The sequence below is a fragment of the Pituophis catenifer genome, unplaced genomic scaffold (genome assembly GCF_029215685.1).
Source record: "Pituophis catenifer annectens isolate HBS135680 unplaced genomic scaffold, rPitCat1.0.hap2 SCAF_13, whole genome shotgun sequence".
Classification (NCBI taxonomy): Eukaryota; Metazoa; Chordata; class Lepidosauria; order Squamata; family Colubridae; genus Pituophis; species Pituophis catenifer.
In genome coordinates, this window is record NW_027256893.1 from 20169226 (window position 1) to 20185282 (window position 16057).

The 16057-nt window shown below is 42.6% G+C and overlaps 1 protein-coding gene across 1 annotated transcript in view; it reads left to right on the forward strand.

The window, feature by feature from the left end:
* Positions 1 to 14723, forward strand: part of ADCY7 (adenylate cyclase 7) — a 47451-nt gene extending 32728 nt beyond the window's left edge. Inside the window, exons 14-27 of the mRNA XM_070952657.1 lie at positions 268 to 349; positions 1246 to 1343; positions 2621 to 2705; positions 3655 to 3792; positions 5166 to 5213; positions 6146 to 6187; positions 7029 to 7189; positions 8194 to 8275; positions 10601 to 10756; positions 11815 to 11961; positions 12967 to 13074; positions 13230 to 13344; positions 13501 to 13625; positions 14474 to 14723. Of these exons, the coding sequence (XP_070808758.1) occupies positions 268 to 349; positions 1246 to 1343; positions 2621 to 2705; positions 3655 to 3792; positions 5166 to 5213; positions 6146 to 6187; positions 7029 to 7189; positions 8194 to 8275; positions 10601 to 10756; positions 11815 to 11961; positions 12967 to 13074; positions 13230 to 13344; positions 13501 to 13625; positions 14474 to 14611 (1525 nt within the window). The 3' untranslated portion in view covers positions 14612 to 14723. The remainder of the gene's footprint in view (positions 1 to 267; positions 350 to 1245; positions 1344 to 2620; positions 2706 to 3654; positions 3793 to 5165; positions 5214 to 6145; positions 6188 to 7028; positions 7190 to 8193; positions 8276 to 10600; positions 10757 to 11814; positions 11962 to 12966; positions 13075 to 13229; positions 13345 to 13500; positions 13626 to 14473) is intronic.
* Positions 14724 to 16057: the final 1334 nt, after the last annotated feature.

The following is a 16057-nucleotide window of genomic DNA, read 5'->3' on the forward strand; positions in this document are numbered from 1 at the left end:
AAGTGTGATTGGACACACAAGGAATTTGTCTTTGGTGCATATACAATATTATCTGGTTTTGACTGAAGGTCGTAAAACACAAAATAGAAAGTTTTATATCCTTCCCCCTTTTTTGTTGCTCTGTGTTGTGCTTTCCTTTATTTGGTCTGAATTCTAATACTTCCGTGTCTTTTTAGTAGTCCGGTCTTCTGACAAACAAATCCTTTACTTAAAATAATGATAATTAAAATAATGATAAAACTCTCTGTTTCCTTTTCCTTCGTTCAGGCCGTGGTGCGGTCAAAAAGACGACTTTCGTGGACTGTGTGGGTTTTTGCTGTGCTTTGTCGAAACAGGACTGGAAAAAGAGGTTTGTAAGACATTGGAGGAATTTTTACGAGAGTAAAATCTTTCAGAGCTCAAAAACGAAGGTTGAAAAGGAAGCTAACCTTAACAAATCAAAATGTAATCTTATGGTTTCCTGTTTACAGAATTTTTAGGCTGAGACAAAAGTCTTCCATTCCTTTAGCTTCAAGCAGGGTCCCAGAAAAGGTTATTTTTCAGATTTCTTTTGAATATTACTTACGTTTTTTGAAGGAATCTGATGCCTCTTTAGTTGGTGGGATTGTATAGAGGTAATATCTCAGGGGCTGCCACAAAGAAGAGGGAGTCAAGCTATTCTCCGGAGCACCTGAAGGCAGGACAAGAAACAATGGATGGAAACTAATCAAGGAGAGAAGCAAGCTAGAACTAAGGAGAAATTTCCTAACAGTGGGGACAATTAACCAGCGGAACAGCTTGCCACCAGAAGTTGTGGGTGCTCCAAAGTTGTGGAGGTTTTTAAGAAAAGACTGGACAACATTTGTCTGAAATGGTATAAGGCTTCCTGCCTGGGCAGGGGACTAAAAGACCTCCAAGGTCCCTTACAATTCTGCTAATCAGTTAATCCTTGATTTACAACCACAATGGGGGCCAGAATTTCTGTTGCTGCCTAAATACGTATCAGTTGCCAAGTGCCTGAATTTTAACCGTGGGGATTCTGCAATGGTCATAAGTATGAGGACGTTTTTTGAATGCCATTGTAACACCCATTAAACAATTGGTTATAAATTGCAGATTACCTGTAATCCTATATGTATATATCAAAGAAGTTATATGCTAGGGCTCATTCTGTTTATTTTATTTTATTTTTCTCCGTGACAAAGTCACCCTAATAGCTGGTCTTTTATGAATGTATCGAAGTCTGTTCTGTTTCTTTTTTTACAGTATCGCACGATTCCTATTCCCAAACTGAGGGGTTATTTCGTGTGTGCTGGCATTGTTCTTCTATGCATGTTTACCGTACAGATATGCATTAAGCCACAGTAAGTGTTGTCTTTATTTTGATTATGCCATCAATCCAGTTTGTGTCTTCTTCGAACCCAAACGATTGTCTATGTATCCTAATAAATCAATTAAATTGGCAGTACTTTCTTTCCTGCAGAGATACAGAAGGTCTCCGGCCTGAGCTGCGGGTTAGACTAGAAGACCTCCAAGGTCCCTTCCAACTCTGTTATGTTATAACTCTATTATTTACACATGTTCAGAGGCTTCTCTGCAAGGAGTAGAGTAACAAGGAAATAAAAAAGCAATTCAGGCTAAGCTTTTCTTCTTAATATGCCGGCTTTCCACATATCTTTATTATCTTAAGTACCAATAAATTTTATTTGTTTTATTTTATTAAATTTATATGCCGCCCATAGCAATAGCACTTAGACTTATATACCGCTTTACAGTGCTTTACAGCCCTCTCTAAGCGGTTTACTGAGTCAGCCTATTGCCCCCAATAATCTGGGTCCTCATTTTACCTCAGAAGGATGGAAGGCTGAGTCAACCTTCAGCCTGGTGAGATTTGAACTACCAAATTGCAGGCAGCCGGTGATCAGCAGAAGTAAGCTTGCAGTACTGCACTCTAGCCACTGCGCCACCACGGCTCATCTCACCATCGAGCAATGCTGGGTGACTTACAATGCCATAAATAACTGTCTAAAACCATTAAAAGGTTAAGAACGTTAAAAGATTGAAAGTAAAACATTAAAATTAACTACAAAACAGATAAAAGAGAGGGTGGAGGTGATATCTTCTCCTAATCTACTAGCCTCCTTCAGCTCAAGAAGAAGGATTTAAAGGAGGAGGAGAAGGAGTAGAAAGAAAAGGAAGGAAGGAAGGAAGGAAGGAAGGAAGGAAGGAAGAGAAAGAAAGAAAGAAAGAAAGAAAGAAAGAAAGAAAGAAAGAAAGAAAGAAAGAAAGAAAGAAAGAAAGAAAGAAAGAAAGGAATTTCCCACAGATCTCTTTTTTCCTCAAAGCTATGATTATATCTAATATTTCCTGCATAGTGAAAAGCTATTTAGGAGAAAAACAACACTTGGATTGTGTGATCCTAATTAAGATTGAACATCAAACTCCGAATCTCCAGTCTCCAGCTTTGTAGTAGAAGAGGTTCAGACCTTTCTGGAGAATTTACAATTCCCGAATTCTTTAATCTGCTTTTGCTTCCTTGTTCTCTTACTCATCCAGTTGAAACGTCAATTTATATTGCTAATCCATGCGCGATAACCCATACGCTGAATATCAATCAATCAATCCTCATTCTCTCTTTCAGGTCACAAAACATAGGGATCTCATTTGGGATTGTGGCAGTCATCATGGGGCTGATTTTGTGTGTCTGCTTTGCGGATGACTGTTGGGTAAGTAAAAAAAGAAAAAAGAAGGGAAGCAGTTAGAACAATTAATCAGTGGAACAACTTGCCTCCAGAAGTTGTAAGTGCTCCAACGCTGGAAGTTTTTAAGAAGAGATTGGATAACCCCTTGTCTGAAGTGGTGTAGGGTTTCTTGCCTGGGCAGGGGGTTGGACTAGAAGACCTCCAAGGTCCCTTCCAACTCTGTTATTCTATTCTATTCTATTCTATTCTATTCTATTCTATTCTATTCTATTCTATTCTATTCTATTCTATTCTATTCTATTCTATTCTATTCCTTCAGAAGTGTCCAAACAAAGCTGTGGGAATTATACCTGGTTCCTTCGGCCATCTAATGGAATAGCTGTTTCCTAGGTGACCACTGATATATGTCGGATGCCTTTTGCATTTCTTGCTTACATTCAGAATAGATGACAATGCATCTGTAATTCACACCTACCCTAAGTGGTCCCTGCTACAACCTTCCTTTCCAGTAAACGAAACGTGGGAGGTTTGCAGCTTGCAAATTAGATCCTTGGTCTTCCTAGCTTAGTGCGGCCAGAGGAATAGCAGTAACTCTTCAAGGTTGGGAGCAGAAAGATTCCTTCCCAGCTGTGGGACAATAAGACATTTTTAACTGGAGATGCTAAGGACCGATGAAGACAAGTGGACTTTCTTTGGTTTTTTTTCCTTGAAGACATCTCGCTTCTCATTCATCTTCTGACTGAATCGAAGAAGCTTCTCGGATGAGAAGCAAAACGTCTTCCAGGAAAAAAACAAAGTTTTGAAAAAGCACCTTTGGGACTCGCATAAGTCCCTTCATATAAACCGTGTGGTGCCAGCGGTCCTCATTGTCCTCAGAACCGCAAACATGTATGATGCTACGATGTAACTGCATGAAGGTCTATGGTATAGGTGGTGGATTTGCCATCTTGAAACCTTTCTTCTCTGTTGGCAGAGATGCTGCGCCAAGAGGTGGCCACTAGCACACTACTTCTGCATGCTTTCTGAGAAAGTGGAGACGATGCCATCCGTCAGGCTTCCTCTGGCCATCCTTGCCCTCGGCTCGCTGCTGATCCTTGCTGTATTCAACCTGGTAATGCCTTCTGTTGAGTGTTAATGGGGAAGCATGCACTGGCCTTGCTTGTCTCCATCTGTAATCGTGGCTGATGGGAAAGCCTTATACAATAAGATGGGATGGGGATGGGATAGGATAACCTTTATTGTCACTTATATATATATATATATAATATTTGCTGATAAAGAAATAAAGGCTCAAGTTGTAAGACTTGATTTAAATGTATAGTTTGTTTAGGTTGTGTTTTGTATGTATGTATGTTTTTGTTTGTCTATTTTTAATTAAATAAAAAATTATTTAAAAAAAGAAAAGAAAAAGAAATAAAGGGAGACTAGTATAGAACTATTTCAAGCTATTTAGCTCTATTCAGCCAGCCATACCCTTACTCGAATTTGAACTTGGGTTCGAGTAAGGTTATGGCTAGCTGATGACAGCTAAAAAGCTTGAAATAGATCTATACTAGTCTCCCTTTATTTCTTTATCAGCAAATATAAATTTGGTATAAAATGGTTTGTCGTGAATGCGACTGCTTGAGGGCTCCTGGATTGGAGCTGAAAGGCGAAAGGGATGCTCCCTCCCATGTTGGGATAGACCAGGTGCTTTGATAGAAAAACACTTAAGATATATATATATATGTGTGTGTGTATGTATGTATATGTATATGTATATGTATATGTATATGTATATGTATATGTATGTATGTATGTATGTATGTATGTATGTATGTATGTATGTATGGGGATGCAGTGGCTCAGTGGCTAAGATGCTGAGCTTGTCGATCGAAAGGTCGGCAGTTCAGTGGTTCCCTTGTGCCGCATAATGGGGTGAGCTCCTGTTACTTATCCCAGCTTCTGCCAATCTAGCAGTTCGAAAGCACATAAAAAGTGCAAGTAGAAAAATAGGGACCACTTTGGTGGGAAGGGAACAGCGTTCCGTGTGCCTTTGGCATTTAGTCATGCCAGCCACATGACCACGGAGACGTCTAGACAGCACTGGCTCTTCGGCTTTGAAACAGAGATGAGCACTGCCCCCTAGAGTTGGGAATGACTAGCAAATATGTATGAGGGGAACCTTTACCTTTAACAATAAATGAGGTTGTTGTTATGGTGTGTTTTTCTACTTTAAACGTATTGTCAGTGTTTCAACCATTTATTAGCTGGACCGCCAGTATTCAAAACTTGCAAAATATACCCCAACGGTGCTTTTGGCAACTGGACTTTCTTGGATTATTCTTTGAAAATGGTTTTTGCCTCTCATCCAAGAAGCCAATTCATCTGTCCCTCCAACCACCCTCTTTTCCTTTTGAAAACTCTTGCTGTTTTGGCAATAAATGTAATGTGTTTTGAATTGCCACCAGATACCCTCTAACCAGCTTTTCATGTTTTCATTAGCCAGTGAGCCAGCCTGGTGGAGATAACGCTTCCTCACATGCCAATCCAGTGAGTAAAAAGCTGATTTTATTGGCTAGAGTAATTGTTTGGGCTTAATAGCAGCTATGGGCTGGCTTTCAGTAGGTTCTTATCTCAAGGTGAAAATACTCTATATAATGTCTTGATCGTAGGCTGCACTGACTTTACCTGAACTATCTCACTTTTCTATCGCTTTGTGGTTGCTGCTCACAAATTGCCCCCCTTTTTAAAACAAATGCTTGTTGCAGGGTGGAGATTTCCAAATGAACCTTGTTCTGTTTGGATCTGACCTTTATTTTTATGCTGCCTTTATATTCTGTTAACGCTCTTGGCTAAAAGCCGGGTTAAAAATTAGAAGGCAAATGATTAAAGTCACTTTGGAAATGTTTATTTTGAAAAAATAATAATAATAATAATCCCGTGCATAACTTTTGGTTAGGGGTGGGGGGGTAATCTTTCCAGGCGGTCCTCGAATTACAACCATTCATTTAGTGACAGTTTGACTACAGCACTGAAAAAAGGGACATATGTCTATTTTTCGCATTTACAACCATTGCAGCATCTCTCCCCCCCCCCCCTGGTCACATGATCAAAATTTGGGCGCTTGGCAACTGCCATGGACTTATGATAGTTGTATTGTCCTGGGTCAGGGGTCTACAACCTTAAATACTCAAAGAGCCATTTGGACCCGTTTCCCACAGAAAATAAAACACCGGGAGCCACAAAACCTGGATGGGCGTGGCCAACTCTATGTCACTCACTTCCACCAGTCACATGACCCCCCCCCCCCCCCAGCCATGCCTACCCAGCCGGTCATTAGGGCAGAAAATCAGTTGTTAAAAAACACCGGGAACCACAAAATCCCTTTGACATATCTGCTTGTGTGAAGCCCAATTTATGACCTCAATAATTATTTATGTTTTCCCTCCCTGCCTCCCACCCCCCCCCCCAAAAAAAACCAGGTATCAAATACTGAAGATGGATCGCCTAATACGATCTACCCGGTGAGTGAAGATGGATATAATAGTTTAAAAAATATAGATTTGGCTCCCGCCCTGGGAAAAAGTCAGTCGCAAATGTATCAAGTCTATACAGGTAGACTTCGCTTAGTGACTGCCTTGTGCAGCAACCATTTGAAGTTATGACCCTGCTGGAAAAAAATATGTTGCTTTTACAACCCTCATAGTATCTCTCAGTCCTGTGATTGCCATTACAATCAGGTGTAGGATCTGAGCTGTTCGCATTTGAAGCCATGCTCTTGGATTGCCATCTTAACAGCAACATGGATTCTGTAAAGTTATGTCTGCTAAATTCTTTCTTTGCAAGTGTGCAGGGGAAATGTGTCTTTTGCTTTGCCCAATTTGCTTAATTTCAATATGCAGTGCTAAATAATTGCTCGTATGTCAGGAGGCAGCCAAGCATTTATATCAGGGCTGGCTGGGGAATTCTGGGAGTTGAAGTCCACAGATCTTAAAGTTGCCAAGGTTGGACGCTCCTGTAATATATCTATTGACATCAGGGGTGCTAGTCAGCAGGTTCTGTCAGGTTCTGGAGAACCGGTAGCGGAAATTTTGAGTAGTTCAGAGAACCAGCCAACACCACCTCTGGCTGGCTCCAGAGTGGGGTGGGAATGGGGATTTTGCAGTATCCTTCCCCTGCCACGCCCACCAAGCCACAGCAAGCCCACTAAGCCACACCCACAGAACCAGTAGTAAAAAAAAATTGAATTCCACCACTGATCGACATGCGCAATATTTTAAAGCAATAGTAATAATAAGCCCTCTGCTAGTAGTCTTGACATGAAAACATTTGCTAATTCTTGCTTAAATCCTTCTTTTATGCCAGTATTATGCCTACTGCTGCATCCTGGGCTTCATTGCGTGCTCCGTGTTCCTTCGAATGAGTTTTGAACTCAAGCTAATGTTGCTCTCGGGAGCCATCGTGGGGTATTTCGTCATATTTAACAGCAATCCGAATGTCACCTGCGAGCAGGAGTGTGTCAAGAGGTAGGAAGAGCTCGTTATCTTGAAAGTTACTTTGCCCGGGTGTGGGGTGAGGTGGGGTGTGGAAGCCATAATGAAGGAATATTGGAAGAGATCAAGTTATTCAGGTCCGTGGGGACTATTTCCCACCTGAAGACTTCGTGGTGGTGCCTATTGCTTGGACTGGGTGCTACAAAATGTGATAAGGGCCCACTTGATTGTTTCTTTGATGTCATTATTGTAAATAGCATCTGCCTAGTTGTGTTCTTGGTTTTGACCACTGAAATGAAAGTTCTAACACGGTTGAAGTGACCTCACATTTTTCCTCCCTCCCTCCACACTTTCTCTCTCTTTCTCTCCTTCTGTCCCTTCGTTCCTTCCTTTCCTTCCTTCCTACCTTCCTTCCTCCCACATACTTTCTTTCTCTCTCCTTCTGTCCTTTCCTTCCTTCCTTCCTCCCTCCCTCCACATGTTCTCTTTTTCTCTCCTTCCGTCCCTTCGTTTCTTCCTTTCCTTCCTTCCTACCTTCCTTCCTCCCACATACTTTCTTTCTCTCTCCTTCTGTCCTTTCCTTCCTTCCTTCCTTCCTTCTTTCCTCCCTCCCTCCCTCCCTCCACTTTCTCTCTTTCTCTCCTTCCTTCCCTTCTTTCCTACCTTCCTTCCTCTCACATACTTTCTCTCTTTCTCCTTCTGTCCCTTCTTTCCTTTCTTTCCTTCCTTACTTCTTCCCTCCCTCGTGCCACAAACATCCTTCCTTCCTTCCTTCCTTCCTTCCTTCCTTCCTTCCTTCCTTCCTTCCTTCCTTCCTTCCTTCCTCCCTCCCTCCCTCCCTCCCTCCCTCCCTCCCTCTGCCTGCCTGCCTGCCTGCCACTTCACTGTTTCTCTTGAGGAAGATATACTTTTAACAAATATTAGTGCAAGTTTTCTTTCTTATGCATGGTGTAGTTCAGACTTTTGGACCTTTTCAATCATAAACATGTGTATGTCATGGTAATGGTTCTAATTTGTTCTTTTATTTTCTACTTCAGGCTTTTTATAAAAAATCCCAAAGTGATGATCAATTTGTACCTGGCACTCTTTTATATCACTCTGGTTCTGTTGTCCAAGCAGGTATGGATTTCTTTGTGGCTTATGTTCTATATCTCCTCAAATTATCAGCCCAGTACAGGGGTGGGTTCTACTTACCTCTACTACTGGTTCGCATAGGGAGCACACGTGCATGCGCAGATCAGAGGTGGGTTTTACTTACCTTTACTACCGGTTTGCAATGGGATTGCACATGCGCAGATCGCTGATGATGACATCTGGGGCGGTGGGCGAGGCCTCTTGCTGGTTTTACTACCAGTTCTTGCAAACCAGTCTGAACTGGGGGCAACCCACCACTGGCGCAGATCACCTATGATGATGTCCAGGTCGGTGGGCGGAGCCTCCCAACAGTTTTACTACCAGTTCTTGCGAACCGGTCCAAACCGGGGGCAACCCACCACTGGCCCAGTAACTGGGAAAGTTGACCCCAACACCGAAAAGTGTCCTTCTGTCAGTCATTAGTGTTCTTTACATCATTGTTTGTTCACAGAACAAATGTATCGAAGGACAATGTTCACAATAGAAACTGAACTGTGAAAAACTAAAACATAGACCTCCTTTACAACGTGGAAAATAATCCAACCATATTGCAAAATTTTCCCACAGTTCCCCGTGGTAGAACAGTATTTGGTGACCTTTTCTAGGAATTCTGAAATTCTCAGAAAACTGCCAGGAGAAATGGCATTTTCTTCCATAGAACAACCAAAGTAGTGAGAAAAGAGTGATGATATTAAATCCAGAGTGGCACGGACCGTGTGATGAACAACTCAACAAAATATGAGGTTGATTCAACTTCATATTCCTCCCATGGAGGAGCAGGACTTCTCCTGCAAGCAAAAGCCATTGTTGGGAGAAAATAAAGCTTGATGTTGATTCTCAATGGACTTACGTCATTTTCTTAGTGTACAACTTTAATGCTCAAAAATTACATTGAAAGAAGACACGAGCAAACCTTTTGAGCCATGGGTGTGTGTGTGTGTGTGTGTGTGTGTGTGTGTGTGTGTGTGTGTGCGCGCGCGTGACAATTTTTCACCAGAATGTTGTTTTCTGATGGAACTCCATCTAGTGCATTTGGTACATCTGCTTCCTAATAGTGGAAATATATTATCCCTGTGTAGCGACGCACACAAAACCAAAAAGAACAAATCCCAGCCCTTCGGTACACACATAAAGCATTCATTATAGTCTAATTTTCCCCTGAAAGGCACGTTTCTATTTTAAAACTGCATTTAATTGTTTATCCCAAGGCATTACTTGAATTAGCAATCATTTGATATTCTTCTCCTTAATAATTTTACTTGTTTGAGCTGTACGCCTGTGAAGCGGCTATGATTGCGCGGATCTGAGCATAAATCCCCATATGCAAGATGCGTGTCTGTACAAATATGGGGCTTTGATATTAAAATATAATAAGGCAAATTATCCATTTACAACCAGTACAGTTCAGAAAAAAGAATGAACGGTGATTTAGATAGGGAGGTTTAAGTGTCAGAAAGTGGAAATGGACCATGTTGTGTTTTTGTTGTTGTGTTGTTAAGAAAATACACTGCCTTACCCACTTTAGAAGCACAATTTATTGTTTATATTTGTTGTACTTGCCCAGAGTTACTTGCTCATGAGATGAGTGGCTCTGTAAATTAGATAGATAGATAAATAAATAGGTAGATGACAGATAGAGATAGAGATAGATAGATAGATAGATAGATAGATAGATAGATAGATAGATAGAGAGAGAGGGAGAGAGAGAGATGATAGATAAGTAGAGAGATAGTGATGATAGGTGTTTGAGGGATAGAGATAGATAGATGATAGATAGATAGATAGATAGGGATGGAGAGAGAGAGAGAGAGAGAGAGAGAGAGAGAGAGAGAGAGAGAGAGAGAGAGAGAGAGAGAGAGATGATAGATGTTTGAGGGATAGACAGACAGACAGAGATGATAAAGAGAACCTATGCATGTCTACTTAAAAGTAAAATTTGTACGGATAATTGAAACATGCAAATCAATCAGTTTTTATTTTATTTTAATTTATTTATTTATTTTGTCAAGCATATATTAGATAACAGACATAAGTATAGACATGGTTATTAATACATGAAATGGATACAAATAAAAGGGGACAGGGATGGTAGGCCTGTTGGTGCGCTTATGCACGCCCCTTACAGACCTCTTAGGAATGGGGTGAGGTCATCCCATTCCTAAGGTTAATTAAGGTTATCTAAGGTCAGATTAAGGGCATTGTATTTGACTTGTCATAAATCAATTGTTTCCTAGTCTTCGGGCAACATAAATATGGGATAAACTTTGTACTTGTTGCTGATAGTTTCGGTAATTCTCTGTTTGTTTGCAGATAGACTATTATTGTCGTCTGGACTGCCTGCAGAAAAACAAATTCAAAAAGGAACATGAGTCATTTGAAACCATGGAGAATGTAAACAGGCTACTGCTTGAAAACGTCCTCCCAGCTCATGTGGCGGCCCATTTTATTGGGGACAAATTAAATGAGGTACGGAAAAATTCACTGTAATGTTACGCAGCAGATGTTCGGTTGAAGATGCTGGTAGTACTTCAGTTGATCTTGAAGAGCTCATTCGCTGAAGTTGCGCTCAAGTTAAGAAGAAAGCAGTAGAATCCTAGGTACTGGGAGAAGCCCAGCTCCCAGACAAAGAGAACTGGTTCAGTGACGTCACATCATTACCGCTACTGGCTCGGCCGAACCGGGAGGAACCCACCACTGCCCTGAGCTCCATTTTTGCTGGCAGAGGGTTGCAGGAGGCCGTGGCAGCCAAAAATGGAGCTCGGAAGTCCGTTTTCACTGATGGAGTGCTCAGGCCACCACAGGCGTCCGCAACACGAGTGATGTCGAGCTGGCCACGCCCACTCTGGCCACTCCCCCCCCAGGTCAAACACAATCCTGATGCGGCCCTCCATGAAATCGACTTTGACACAATCTGATATAACACCTTAATTCTGGCGCCTTGATTAAGTCACCATGACGATGTTTAGGCACAATAGTAAGTCATAAACCACGATTCGCACAGAGCCTGGATTCCCACAACAGAGTTAGCCAAAACGAAGCAAATCACTATTATTGAAATATCATCCCACCCACAACGGTGGATCCTAAAGCTGTGTGGTGCTTCTTTTTGAGGAAGACGCTACATAAGTAAAATCCATCGTCAATCCTTGTTGAACGTCAAGTTTTGCAAGAATGATATGCATCGTAGGGAGTTCCTTCTCAAGCGCTCATTGTGCGCTCTAGATCCTCAGGGGTGATGAAAGAGGCATCACAAAAGAAAACAGCAAATGAATGAAAGATTGGAAGAAATACAGGTTGACACAAAAGAAGAGGAACACACCCCTTAGTGCAAGTTGGTGTGACAAGCTCCTTTGTGTAGCACCTAGTTTTTGACTTGCATGCAATTTCGGTGGAGTAACTAGAGAGGAACTTTGTGTGTCCTTGTTGCCTTGGTTAACGGGGTGGTGGGGGTGGTTGGAGGGGGTGGGAGTGGAGCCTTAAGTGGAAAGCAATTGTTCATGAACCTATCACTGCTTGTCCCTCAGGATTGGTATCATCAATCTTACGACTGCGTCTGTGTCATGTTTGCCTCGGTCCCTGACTTCAAGGTATTTTACACAGAGTGCGATGTCAACAAGGAAGGACTAGAATGCCTTCGTCTCCTGAATGAGATCATCGCCGATTTCGATGAGGTAAGTCCTTGTTGACTTGGGCTTCTGCAGTCCTCTGGGATCAATGTTTCTCAACCTTGGCATCTTGACGATGTGTGGACTTCAATGCCCTGGCTGGGGAAATTCTTGAAGCCCACATGTCTTCCAAGTTGTCAAGAGTAGTTGCGAAATACTACTCTACGAAGGTAGATTTACTACTTGAGAACTTCTCCTGAAATATTTAGCAGCGTTTGTTCATCTTGTGTGATTTATCCATGCCTCGGGCTTTAGCAGACTCCATCTGAAACAGATGTGCATGAAAGATCATAGACCCAACTCCCACATGAGGTTTTGGAGGTTGGTGAACGATGGGTGTGTCTCGGCAAGTGACAGTCCCAAGCTTGTCTCAACTGGAAATCCTAGAAAGATCAGGCTTGGTTAGTACCGATAGTCCTCGACTTACAACCACAACTGAATCCAAAATTTATGTTGCTAAGCGAGACACTTGTTAAGTGAGTTTCCCCACCCCATTTTACGACCTTTCTTGCCATAGTTGTTAAGTGAATCACTGCATAAACTTTAAATAATTAACTAGTGGATTGGCTTCCCTCTAGAAGTTGTAGATGCTCCATCACTGGAGGCTTTTTTTTTTTTTAATTTGATTTATATGCCGCCCTTCTCCGGAGACTCAGGGCGGCTTACAATGCGTTAAGCAATTGTAGTCCAACCCCCCGCCCAAGCAGACCCTACAACACCATTGGTAGCCCTCCGTAACTGAAAAGTGACAAATTTAAAAAGTGTGGCTTGTTCACCAGCATTTTGAGAGTTGAAGGCATACGCAAATCCTCAATTTGTGCAGATTAATCGCATAAATTCTATCCTTAAGATATGTGCCAAAAAATCGAAAATATTACACTGAATTCAGTGTCTGCAGAAGCTCTTATCCTGAGTTGGCTAATTTGTCCAGAAAATGTAGCCTTTCGTACCACTATAAAGTGAGAGAATTGAGAACTCCTAAATACTATACTTCTTTTTCCCTCTCAACAGCTGCTGCTGAAACCTAAATTTAGTGGGGTTGAAAAAATCAAAACTATTGGGAGCACGTACATGGCAGCATCTGGACTCTGTGTGGTACCTGGTCAAGAGAATAATGTGGTAGGTGTTTCTCAACCTGAAGATGTCTAGGAGCTCCCAGAATTCTGGGAGCTGAAGTCCATACATCTTCAAGTTCACTTCCTATTGTAATTTTGAAATAACTTACAGTTCTGCTATTGAGTGCCATGATGTCTCTCTTCCCACCACCTGTTTAGGATCAAGAAAAGCAATGTGCTCAAATTGGCATCATGGTGGAATTCGCCATGGCCTTGATGACTAAACTAGATGGCATCAACCGCCATTCGTTCAACAACTTCCGTCTACGTGTCGGTAAGTTTGGGAAGAGGTGGGCATCTCCCAAGATCTCAGGAGTGGTACGCTATTTTATTAAGGTTACACTGATAGTTTTCTTCCAAGTTTGGATCCAACCTGTGTGTACTTTACATCATACGTTTATTTTTCTCCTTCGCCGTCCTGTTTATGCAGGCATCAATCATGGACCGGTAGTAGCTGGTGTGATCGGTGCTCGCAAACCCCAGTATGATATTTGGGGAAACACGGTCAATGTTGCCAGCAGAATGGAGACTACTGGAGAACTTGGGAAAATCCAGGTAAAGGAAGATGGGAAATTTTGGATTTTGATAGAAGGAAACCTCAACAACGATTATATGTAGAACATGGGGATAGCAATAACACTGAGATTTATATGCCACTTTACAGTGCTTTCCAGCCCTCTCTAAGCAGTTTACAGAGTCAGCCTATTGCCCCCAACAATTTGGGTCCTCATCTTACCCATCTCGGAAGGATGGAAGGCTGAGTCAACCTAGAGTCACTCAGGATTTAACTGCGGCAGTCAGCCGAGTTCTCGAAGGGAAGGGAAGGGAAGGGAAGGGAAGGGAAGGGAAGGGAAGGGAAGGAAAGGAAGGGAAGGGAAGGGAAGGGAAGGGAAGGGAAGGGAAGGGAAGGAAAGGAAAGGAAAGGAAAGGAAAGGAAAGGAAAGGAAAGGAAAGGAAAGGAAAGGAAAGGAAAGGAAAGCATAGCACAGCACAGCACAGCAATAGCAATAGCAATAGCAATAGCAATAGCAATAGCAATAGCACTTAGAGTTAATATACTGCTTCACAGTGAGATTTGAATTGCCAAATTGCAGGCAGCCGGCAGGCAGCAGAAGTAGCTTGCAGAACTGCGCTCTAACCACTGCGCCACCGTGGCTCATAAGATACGTTCAGCCAAGCCACGTAGCTCTTAACTACTGAAAAATATCGAGGGGTTTTTTTGCCACAACTATTGGGATTTGTTTCTCTGATCCATATTTAGCTTTGACCTTGCAAGTCCACTTAACTGATTTTATAAGTTCTTCTGGAAGTGCCAGCAAAAAAAAGAAAAAATCAGGGTCCAAAATCAATCAAATATTCATTGAGGGTTTTGAATGGCTTCTCAATTTTTGTTTCCCGCACAGGTTACAGAAGAGACCTGCAAAATATTGGAGAGCTTGGGATACGCTTGCGAATGCCGAGGTCTGGTTAACGTGAAAGGAAAGGGAGAACTGATCACGTACTTCGTCTGCACCGATACAGCCAAATCTCAAGTTTTTTGACCCCGAACGAGAAAATGCTGAGAAATTACGGTCGAAATATCTTGAGGGACTTTGCTTTTTCTTTTTAGCAACTGTTAGAAATGTCTCCTTCTGTAAAGGAGTTTGTGCCGAATGACTATCCACGCTGGCGTTTTGCATCTCAAGAGAAGAAGGCAAGAGGTTCTTGAAAGATGTTTACAGTTGAGTCTGGTTGAGCCTACAGTTGACTCTACAGTTGACTCTACCTGATGCCGATTCGGTTTCCTGCCACAAAGGAACTCAGAAATGTCTGTGGACTGGCAGCCAAGCCAGAGGATGGCTCAGTTTCTGCTTCCTCCTTGCCTTTTTTGTGTGGATAGATTTGACGATTGTGATAGCGCTGCCTTGAGCAAAAATCACATGACAAAGAGACCAGAATTGGAGCCTGGACCTTGAAGGCCCTTTTAGGTGGAACTGTCATCTGCTCTGCCATTGATTTGTGATTCCTCTTCTCGTTGTCCATTAGAGCCACCCTCAGACCTGCTGCGGATCTCCCAAAACTTGCACTTCCACTTTTCTCTTCGACTAACATTTCAAGACTCAAAAAAACCCCATCATTTTTCTTGCACTCCTTCTATACCAGTGGTCGGCAACCTGCGGCTCTGGAGCCGCATGTGGCTCTTTAGGCCCTCTGCTGTGGCTCCCTGTCAGGTGATCCCCTGGCCCCGCCCTTCGCCCTCCCCTCCCAGTCACTCCTCGCCTAGCCTGAGAAGGTAAGGGCGATGGCGGGGGATGGAGAAGCGGCCGGGGCAGAGACAGAGAGAAACAGAGAGAGAGCGGGAGGGGGGTGGAGAGAGGGAAGGAGGGGAGAGAGAGATAGGTCAAAAGGATTTTGTGGTTCCCGGTGTTTTTTAACAACTGGTTCTCTGCCCTAATGACCGGCTGGGTAGGCGTGGCTAGGGGGAGGTCATGTGACTGGTGGAAGTGAGTGACATTGACTTGGCCACGCCCACCCAGGTTTTGTGGCTCCCGGTGTTTTCTTTTCTGTGGGAAACGGATCCAAATGGCTCTTTTGAGTATTTTAAGGTTGCAGATCCCTGTTCTATACCGTCACAAAATAAATTAGACCTGTTTTTTTAATCGCTTACTTACTTCGTTTCTGTTCCAGAAGGAACAGCCTAAGGGAGAACCACCCCAAGCTAATGCAGATTTGATATTCTGGAATTCACTTCTTGGGCTTGGTATCAAACACTTGAGGATTTGAGTTTTAAATATGCTTGTTTTTGGGGGTGGGTGGGTGGTGGGTTGAAGGATTCTGGGAAGCCTTTTTCCTTCCTTCCTCTCTTGTTTGCCTTTGCAAGATGCTATTTGAGTTCAACAGCCTGTATAGTAATGTGGAAATTCCTGCATTGTCAGTGTAAAAATTCAGGTTCGTTCTTAAATAGCAAACCCGCTTATATAAATTATGGGCAGCTCCTACTACAACTG